Source organism: Taurulus bubalis (assembly GCF_910589615.1).
Source record: "Taurulus bubalis genome assembly, chromosome: 13".
Lineage (NCBI taxonomy): Eukaryota > Metazoa > Chordata > Actinopteri > Perciformes > Cottidae > Taurulus > Taurulus bubalis.
This window is the reverse complement of record NC_136601.1, coordinates 18,417,914-18,428,893: the sequence shown is the minus strand read 5'-3', so window position 1 is coordinate 18,428,893 and position 10,980 is coordinate 18,417,914. Positions and strand designations below refer to the sequence as shown.

Genomic DNA, 10,980 nt, shown 5'->3' with positions numbered 1-10,980 from the left:
AGAGCCTGATAGGCAGGTACAGTACTACACTGAAATAAGTAGGACAACACTTTATTCTATTTCTTTTTTTTTTTAAATCCCTTAAACTATATTGATTTTCACTGACATTGTTTCGAGGGTATTAGTATAACATGCTTTAAGAATGCATGGGATTCATGACAAACTATTGCATTCAGGCAAGTGGGTTTTCATCCTAAAAGCAGAACATCTAGCACCGTTTCACTATGGCTTTTGATTAACTACAGTAGTTTCAGAGCATGTCATTTTCAGTCGTCAGGGCAATAACAGTAACACAATGTATGTAAGAATTCTGGATTCAAGACCTTTTCTTCTTCTTCTTCTTCTATAAAATGAAGTTAGCGCAATAAAATCTTGTAGTCATTCAGTTCTATTACAAATGTGTGCAGTACAATGCATGGCAGTTATCAGCTGAGCGTTAAGATCCAAACCTCCAGAACCCAAAGCCAAATAGAGCTAAAAATCCGTTGGGATCTGGTTGACAAGCATGCATATTGTGCACCGTTAGATAGGTCTCCACCAGAATTTGAGATATCCTCCACTATAACAAACTTGTTTAACTCTTTTAAATGTCATGCAAAACACCTTTGAAGTAGATTTAGGAGTAAATTAGGTAGGATAGTGTGCACCACGGCACATTTAGAAAAGGGATCACAACCGCTATGTCAAACATATGGTTTGAATAAAAGAACAAAAGTATACACTTCTAATGAGTTGCAGTGTACATTGCCTCTTTTCAGTGAATATTAATAACATATTTACTGATCTTATTTTCTTGCATGCCTGTCTTTAAATGATGTAATATCTACTGTTTCCAACTAAACGGAATATTATAATTGAGTACATTAAATTATTTGTGGTCTGAGGAAAACAACCACACTAAAATCAGATATACCTTTTTCATGGCAACCTTTCCATTTGGAATGGACTGTTCTCCTTTATTTTTATATACCGAGAGGCCCTGAGTGATTTTTTTTTTTTAAACTTACAATATATGCCAGCGAAAAGATATGTACACATAGGTTAATTCTCAAAGCTGTGGGTTTAACTCATTAAATGGCTTCTTTTTTTTCTCTTGAAGGTGGCACACACATCAAAGACTCACATTCACTTAAGAAACAAAAGTAAAGAAAAGGCAAGATCCCTTTACACCTAAAAGCAAAGGTTATGACTGCCTGTTAGTGCGTAGTGGGGCAGTTAGGAGACAAGAGTGAATTCAAAAGCAAAAGTCCATTTGTTGCTTTTTTTCCCCCACCCACCCAAAAACATATCCTGTTTTTTTTCTTTTTGCGTGAACACAAACAGGGAACTAGAAGTCTAACAGTGTTCCTACAAGACTGAACACTCCAGCTCTGTCATTTGAACCTCGTCCTAATCACTGTGAAGTATCGTGGAGGGACACCAGTGGCTTTTACAAGGGTTTTCAACATTCTTCTGTCTTCAGACGTTTTCTAAAAGCATTCACACTGAAGCTATACATAAAGTTGCTCTTTTACAACACCATCACCATGGCCTAAGACAATGACCTGACCAAGTTTAGAAGAAATTAGAACACATACATTACACAAACATGTTAGTGCTCCAACTGTTTCCTTCAATGTATTTTTTTCTAGAAGATAAAACAAATAAATAAACCTTTTTTTTTTTTTTAAAACAGCATACTTTTAAAACAAGTGGAAAGGACAAAGTATTTTCAGGATTAGTAATAGGTTTGTGCTTGTCAAGGTCATACGAAGGCAGATCTGAAATCTTGAACAGTAGGCTATATCTGTATATTGGATTTGGCTCACAAACAATTAAATAAAAATCCCAGTCTCCCTAAAAGGGGAAGAAAGTTCATTTAAAACTCGCCACTCACTGCACATATTGCTTTCTGCACAGACCTCCAGAGCTTTATGGCATCAGCACAGCCTTCAGACGAGGAATCCCCTCCTCAAAAGCAGTTATGGTGGAACCACATGCTAGTCTTCCTTCATGGCGCTTTCTGAATAAGCAAGCAGTTCTTTTAGTATGCTTATTTGTCTCTTCTTTTTCTTAAAATACGACAATTTTGGTGGCAATGCTTGATTAAAATATTGCTAGTCTGAATCAACAGTTCATGCAAATCCTAGCATGCTGCCCTGTATCCAGTGGTTACACAATGCATTGGCTCTGTCAACAGGACAAACATACACACACACTATGTACACACGCATACACGCTTGCCAGAGGAACAATGCTGACCGTGGAGGGTGGGTGTAGCACTTGTGCAGTTATGCCAGAGGACCTCAAAAAGATGCAGTCCATTAATCCATGACTGCTTTTAAACAGATCTGTGTTCGGAGAGGATAATCGGGGGTAGAAGAAACCCCATAGTTGCATGTCCCATCACTTGCAGTCCATAAACATCAGGCTTAACAGAATCTGCGTTCAACCACAGCAAGTCACACTTTCACAATATAATTTGCAAATCTAAAACAAATAAGGGGTAAAACTGTTAAAATGATCAATACATTATTGCAGAACATACATTATTAACAAGTCACGTTGCCCAACATCTACACAAACATGCATCTATGATGGTCAGGCATCGCCTCCAAACACAGATACCCATGTTGAAGTATTCCTATTCTTTTTCTGCTAATTGCACAAGGTGTCCAGCCTATCATCCTCCGACTCACCACTTCCAATGCAGGACTCCCACTTTTCATGAACTCCACAACCAAATCCACTAAATAAAAATGAAACCCTGTAAACAAAAGCAGCAAATAATGCATTGTAGGAGAAATCTTTGGAATCTGCAACAAGGGGGCAGAGAAAGAACTGGCCGGCGATCCCAGAACTCTGGCTATAGGCTGCGATAGGCAGTGGGTTTCATGAGACTTGGACAATGAAGCACAGCAGAGGTACAACACGCTCCAGAAAACAATCCTGGATTGCTTATTGTTTTGGAAGGGGCAGGAGTGGTGGGTTGGCAAGCTATATTTACTGGTGGACGCAGGTTAGGTGGCAGGTGTCCCCAGTTTTGGGAGAGACTCTGGTATGTGCAGCTTTCCAGTTCAGCACAGAGACGGTTCTCACGCCACCTCTCGGTGCACTTCCGAGGCATCGGCTCGGCAGATAGGACAAGTGCGATTGGTCTGGAAGTAAAGCATAAATATATTAAGCACAGCAAAAAGTCATACAAAACTATGAGAACACTATGAAATGGTTTAATTATCAAAACTGGCATGAACTTACCTTCAACCATTTATCCACACACTTCGCATGGAATTCGTGGTTACAAGGTAATACCCGAAGTAGCTGCCTACACTCAAAGTCACTAAAGCACACAACACACCTGAGGAGAACAAAGGATTGAGTTAACAGGAAATAAATGCATCTGGAGTAAATTAAAGTGAAGAAGCAGTTTATTTAATCAAAAGGTGAGGAAAAGGCTTACAGCGTTTGTTCAGATAGATGATTCTCTGAGTTGAATCTGTAGGATGGAAGTTGCTCTATATCGGCTTTAGTGAGTCCTCGTGGTTTAGCTTCACCCAACCTCTCCGCCAGATTGAGTAATGCCTACACACAGACGAGAGGGGAGGGAGAGAGAGAGAGAGAGATAAGAGGGCGGGGGTTGCTGACGAGTAAAAAGCAATACCTTGGAGATAGCATCTAGTAAAAAAATGAATTGTCAAAATAAATTACTTAAATTACAATATTATTGTTTTGCCTAGACTAGATTGACGGAAATATTCAGTCAATCTAGTCTAGCTTTGATATGAATTAATATAAATCAAAAGAAAAATGACATTTGAAACAGGACTAAGACTTAATCAGCGATTAAAACTAGACTAAAAAGTTAGGATAATAATGACTAAAATGTGACTGAAACAAAAGAGCATTTTTGTCTAAAACAATGGCTGCCAAAAAGGAATACTGCACTGACCTCATAGTTCTCCATCTCCACATCATCCACATCCAGGTCTAGACTGATGGCTGGGCCCACTGCTGTTGGAGGCACAGGAAGCATTGACCTGAACAGAGAAAAAACATAACTTATGGAGCATTAACACAATCACTGCAACGTCACTGTGGAGCACCTCTGCAAACACCAGCACTGACGGGGAACTAGAGTTCATCGTTTCCATCCTGCTTGAAAAGTAGAGATGCAAAAGCCAGAATGTATATTATTTAGCCTAACTCAGCTACAGAACAGTAGAATAGTTGAGTCCAGTAGCTTAGTAAAACAAATATATTATTACATCCAAGTAAATAACTACACGATTAAAACTGCTGTACTTCCCAAACAGGGTGAATTGTACTGCAGGTACTTACAGGAAGTAAGGAAGGAAGCCTGGGTAGTAAGATGGAGGCGGAGGAGGAGGTGGTAGAGGTTGCTGCAACCGGTATCTCTGTCCACTCACTCGCCGGGGCAGCATATGGGGAAATGGCTGAGGAGTAAGACAGAGATTTAATAATGTCAAACTTTACCTTGACAGCATTTTTATCAGCCAGTAACAATTAGGAGCCAAGTAGATGTTTACTGGAGGTAAAGTTAGACTTTTCTTAAACTGACAGAGTTTTAAAGACACAGAATACATTATATCAGTCGTTCAACATTTTTTCAGTGATGTACCCCCTTATAAAATATTTTTTCAGCAAAGTACCTCCTAACCAGCGCAAAGCATTCTCTTACTGTTTTTGAGAAAGTTAGATAGAACCAGACAGCTACAGTAGAGATGCTCAGTGGCCAGTAGTATTCAATGTTTCTGCAGCGTTTACAGAGATATGCCGTGTTCACACCAAAAGAGTTCTGAATTTTCGCAGCAATTTTTCGCCTGAGTTTACTTGCTGGACTTTGTGTGGTTAATTCACCTTTTTGCATTTTCGTAACCATTCGAAAAAGGGGGCGGGGCTTATCTCTTATCTGTGAAAACATTTACTATTTCCGCCATTCACCATTGAAATAACCACTAGTTCTGCTTTATACTTGTTGAGGAAGTCCCACACATGTCGGAACATCAAACGTCCCCGTGTACGAGTGTCTGAATGAAGCCGCTTCCAGCACTCCTTCAGCGAACCCGCAGCAGTTTGATTCAGTAACGGCCGGACGGCGGTGATGCGGGGCGGAGCTTCTCAGCGGTGATTGGCTTTCGCAACTCCGCATCGGGCGAATTATTCGCTGCCGTTGAAATTCGCTGGCATGTAATATTTCGCCAGCGAAAAGGTGGAAAAGCAGATTTGCGAATATTCGCAACGCCTTTTCGCCACTATCGCGCCGCCCGGCGAAAAATTTGCTTTTTCGCAACCATTCGCGTCCGTGCATCGACTTAACATGTAATCTACTCGCGCGAATATTGTTTTGGTGTGAACACGGCATTACATTTAAGACCTTTTTAATACCACATAAAATGTAATTTAATGCCTGTTTCACAATAATCAAAGTATGATGGAAAACCAAAACGGTGACTTTTCTCTCTTCTTTCAGTACTTTGCATCAAACAATAATTTCTCATGCGATGATTTTGTTTCTTCCAATCAGACATGGATCATTTGAATGTGGATAACTGGCATAAAATGGACGGCTAGATTAGCTACTTAAAAATTATGAATAAATTCACAAATTCAGATAGCTAATTTAGCAGAAAACAACCATTTGCTAAATATTTAGTGGAGTATTGTCTACCTAAGCAGGGAATGCAGTCACATTCCCTCTATGTGTGTTGTTATCAGGGCTTCTCTAAACTTTGTTGATGAAGCTGGTCTGGCTGCACGTGTATGTTAGCGCACGTGTGTTTTGATGCGTGTCCCCCACTGGCTAGCTAATTGGCACTTTGCCGTGGCAAAGGAAATTACTGTTTTTAATGTCTCCACGGCGTCATCACAGAGGCAACGGATCCACCCTTCAGATCCCCCTCAAGTCTACACCGCTGTCAGCATTGTTGCCTTTGTTTGTACAATTTTTACTTTTAGCACCGTTAGCTGAAAGCCGTTGGCTCAGCCATCACCAAGTTGAGAACTGCGTGGAGGCAGTCCCTCAATATGCTCTGAATTTAGAATTGAGCACCTTTAAGTCTTTTTTAAAAGGACACATGCCCATTATGAGACGATAGGCTTCAAAGCTGTTGTAGGTAGCGGGAGTAACAGTGTTTGCTACAGGTCTGATGGTGCAGACTGAAACTTCACACAAAAAGGATTCAATGGCTTCCTGAAAGCACAATCCACTATCCAAACAATCCCACTTTTAGTTTATACATGTATCCCGACCGCCCAGATTGGAAACTTCAAGAGCAAAGTACAATGCTCTTGAAGACTTTCCTGCAGATGCACTGTGGGGCTCCAGCTACGAGTGTGTTGATTTTAACAGGTGTGAAGCAGATCATGCTAAGATATTTGTCATAAGTGTACTGTCCATTTTCCTGGAACACAAAGGTTTGAAAATGTCTGAGAGCTTTCTTACCACGCCAAAGGGAAGCTCCTGATGCAGAGGCTCTTGAGGAAGATACTGTAGGGGCAAAGAAGGAGGCAGCGCTGGTGGGTGATGAGATGGAGGGTAGGAGAAAGTCCCTAATGGGTGCTGGTCCCCTCTTAGGTCGACTTCATTGTCTACCCTCTGTAGAGGCTGAGAGGAGAAATAGATATACAGAAAATGATTGCAGTTAGACCCAACATCTGTATGCAAATCAACAAACTACTGATTACATTTAACATCCACTGTGCTGTGTTTTCATGTGTATGCTGTGGATTACTCACCATGCGTGGGTGCTGAGGCTGTAAAGGGACAAATTGGCTCAAAGGAGTAAGGTGCGGTGGCTGGTGGGGGGGTACTGATGCGGTTGGGTGCAATACAAAATGTTCGCTGGAGATCAGGGGTGGAAAGGCTTGATAAGACACTGGCATATGCTGCATGGTACATGCCTGTATGAGCTGGAGAGAGAGAAAGAGAGAAACAAAACACAAGAGCGGACAGAAATTTAAAAAAGACGTTTTTCTTTTCTTCACTTCATTTCATTTATCTTATCTTAATTACACTATGAAACAGTCTCCACCTAACTAAAGCAAATGTGCTCCTTACATGAGCAGTAAGGCAATTAGAATGAAAGCATGTCGTAATGTGTAGTGAACAGAAGCAATGCATTACAGAAGACCACAGCACTGACAGAACTGGCACGACACTAACTATTATTCTGTTTGTTTCCACAAATACAGTTTATTACTGTTTCTAATACTTGCGCTAATATCAACATTAAACCACAAACCCTGCACAGTAACAGCAGCAGATATTTGTTAGTCATGAACAATGACAGATTGCATGGCTGGTATGGTGTGCTACATGGATGCCACTGACATTTGAGCTCTTCCTTTTCAAACTCACAGGAGGAGGAAGGCAGCAGAGCAGAGAGAGCTGTCCGCTGAACATTACCGAGCATGCTGGGAGCTGCTGAGTGTTGCACCCCGGAAGGGGCTGCCCGGTGTGGATAGGAAATCCATGGGTCGTCACCGTTGTAACAGTGTATGATATTGGAACGGATCCCTGGTGCATCTTTAAATAAGAAGAAGAAAATAAATTGGGGGAGAGATGGGGTGACTCACAATCTCCCTGAAACAGAAACGTATCTGCAACTCATTGTATACTATTACACAACACCCTGCCTGTCTCAGAGTATATATAAACAACAAATCAACAACTTTACCCATCAGGTTGTTCTTGTTCAGTTACCTGGTCGTGTAGATCCACCATGATGGGGCTCTGCTGGGGTAGGTGAGCAGCAGGGTGAAGCATGCGTGGTGGTGTGCTGGTGCGGCTGTACTGTCTGGACTCATCTAAAGAAACCTGTTGGTGATGTTGGGAGAAAAGCAGATGGTGGAAGTTCTCATCCTGGATCAGAGCGGTGTGCAGTACAGGCCTGTCTCGTCTTGCCCACTGGCGTCTCACTGGTGGGCTGTATCATCACAGAGGGAAGGAAACAAATCCACGTAGAGTTCAATATATTGTACGTCTAAATCAAACACGTTGCACATTTATCATATTATTGGAATAATAATGCACCAATGTCGTCAACTAATCCGAAGGTCATTGTTTGTAGAAGTGTCCTTGGGCAAACTACTGAACCCAAAATTGCTCCCTATGGCTGTTCCATCCGAGTGGACTTGTACACCTCCAGTCAGGAAGTGGGCTGGAAAGATCACTGCAGACCCCTCACACCCTGGACACAAGCTGTTCCAACTCCTCCCCTCTGGTAGGCGCTACAGAGCACTGTACTGTACTTTTTTATATTTATCTTGTTTATTGTATACAAGTACAAAGAGCTAAGTGAAACCGGAGTCAAATCCATGTATATGTAAACACACATGGCCAATAAAGCTGAATCTGAAATGTGTATTGCTTTTGATGGGCAAGTGGCACCTTGTATTGTAGTCTCTGACGCCAGTGTGCAAATAATGAATGCTGCCTTGTTTTGTGAAACACTTTGTGTGATCAGTAAGACTAGAATTGCGCTATAAAATGCAGTGCCGTTAATTCACCATTTAATTACTAGCATACTCTTAATACATCCAATGTAATAATGTTTTTTATCCTTTGGAATCTGAAATCATTTTTGAGGAAACAAGCAAGTCATACTTTCGAGTTTTTATTTAGTCCATGTTGACATGGATTCATGGTACTTGAAAATTACCCTTGTTTAAATGAGCCAGAGTGTAGTTTTGCTGGATAGCTAAACATGTTGCATGTAACAAAGTTCCGTTTTTTTTAAATGTTTAATTACAGTTAGGAAAAATAAAAGTGCATTTTGAGGGTTTTTTGTCTGTAGGTAAGGCAACATGGATCACACACAAAACTGTCATTTGGTTGATGTTGGAAGTATCCCAATGTCAGATACAACCAAACAAATGAAAAGTGCCCCTCGTGTTGTCTTGGGGTCAAAATGGCCCATCAACACACATACATATATAGGGTCATTTTGACCCGAAGACAACACGAGTTAAGGAAAGACGAGGCAAAGTTTGTACCTTCTCCTGAGCTGCACCGGGGCGTTGCAGGGCTCTCCAAGGAACCTCCTTGGATTTAAGGGGGCTGTTGGTGGCAGCCTATTTACTGCTATTTCCCATGGTCGCATTGGTGACGTCGTGCAGACAAGTCACACTCTGGGAACGGAAACTGTACAGCGGAGGCACTCGTAATGTTGCCTCTGATTGTCTTAACCCTGCAAAAACACACCAATTGACAAAATCACAACCCTGCTTCTTATGCTACAGACAGAGCTTATTTATATAATTTATCCATCAACTGAGTACACAGTTTGGTCATGAAGTAAACAATACTAATGGTAGCTAATTTTACCGAGATATACCAGCTATCAAGTAAAAAAAAAAAAAAAAAAAGTCAAATTTTTTACACACTAGATAAAACATGTAGAGACTGTCAGGTCTGACACACACACACACACACACACACACACACACACACACACACACACACACACACAATATGTCACTGAAACTGGTTTATCCAATTATGTGCAAATAAATTAGGGGTTAAAATAATAATAGAAATTGGTGATTTCTATCTGGACTCCATGTAGGCGACAGCTCTACTTTACAGTTTAGGTTTAATCTCAAACAATCAGATAGTAAATTAACTGTGCTGCAAATCCCCTACAATTGGAAACATAAAAAGTAGGTATGGATTATTTGAGAAAATGGTTTGTGACTTCACATTTTACTGAAGCACGTGGTTTTCTTCACAGAATTGTTTATTTCAATGCTACATTTTTTATATTTTATTAAAAGTGGCCGAAATTTAAACAATTGTAGGCACATTCAACGTGACATCCTGTTATGACTGCTGGGTATTTTTAAAGACTTATGCTAATTGTTTTCCCAGTAGCACTTTCAATTGCTGCGTTATTAATTTACATGAACACGTCAATACATTTTTTTTTAAACACATGAGTGTTTTTACACAAATTATAAAAGACAAATAAAAGGATGATGTCTAACTAAAATGATCAAGATCTGGAGCTTTTAAACCCAAATTAATGCATTTTAAAATACAGAAAGAAAGTCACAAGCGTTAGTTGAGTTTAGTTGTACAAATCCCATTTACAGAACAGTTACATTTTAGGTTTGACATGCACTGGCTTCTCCGAAATGCTTAAATATAGTGGAGCTATTGGTACATTTTGTGTGTGGCAGTGTAATTAAAGCGGTGTGTTCGGGGGCAGAATAAATAGGGGTCGCTATAGCCCGAACAAAAACATGGAGAGCCATGTGCTCGGGAGACAAAGCAACAACAAAAGACGTGAAGCCAACATGCAACACAGAAGGGCCCCTTCGCCGTTACACCGTTTCTTACAAAACACTACGCCGAGCTCGACAGACACACACACAACCGCGTAAACAGACGAACATTATCACTGTGGCGACCGTCGGCTCCTTACTGTCCGGGATAATCTCACGTCTCCTTGAGTGAAGGAGAGCAGCTAACTTTAGCCGAGCTAGGCTAACGCTTTGTCCCGACACCGCGAGACTCACCCAGCTGCAGACAACTGAGCACTAATTTAGCCACACTACTAATACACGTGAACATGTGCTCGGTTAGCACTACACGTTAATGTGCTAACGCTACATCACAGACAGAGACCAGCATTGTGTGGACAGGTTTGACGTGAGGCTATGTGTGTTGACCAACAACAGACCGCAGCTTACTTTCTTTGCTAGTTTGCTCGCTCGACGAAGAGAGGTGGGAGATGTTTCAGCCCTCCGAAACTGCGTGTCCCGCCGGGTTATCCTCGCACCGAGCCGACCACTATCCCCCGATAGAAACGGTCGTGAGCTGACTATCAACCGACTGTTGGTTTTTTTCTTTCCCCCAAAGACAGATATTTGACAATGTCGACCGGAGCTGCTATTAGCTTGCTAACGCTTGTCAGCTAACACACGCCTCCCAGCTGCTGCATAGATAATCCGTTTTTCTCCAGAAACCGCGAAACGGCC

The 10,980-nt window shown here is 41.3% G+C and overlaps 1 protein-coding gene across 1 annotated transcript; it reads right to left on the bottom strand.

Annotated features, from left to right (window-relative positions):
- Nucleotides 1-3,036: 3,036 nt before the first annotated feature.
- rnf44 (ring finger protein 44) lies at nt 3,037-9,104 on the bottom strand. Its single transcript, XM_079228642.1, has 10 exons — nt 8,995-9,104; nt 7,703-7,925; nt 7,358-7,525; nt 6,736-6,909; nt 6,443-6,604; nt 4,318-4,433; nt 3,929-4,016; nt 3,440-3,561; nt 3,238-3,337; nt 3,037-3,137 (listed from the first exon to the last, which is right to left on the bottom strand). The coding sequence occupies exons 1-10, from the start codon at nt 9,099-9,101 to the stop codon at nt 3,075-3,077; spliced, it is 1,323 nt and encodes a 440-aa protein (XP_079084768.1). The 5' UTR covers nt 9,102-9,104; the 3' UTR covers nt 3,037-3,074.
- Between the last annotated feature and the right edge of the window lie 1,876 nt (nt 9,105-10,980).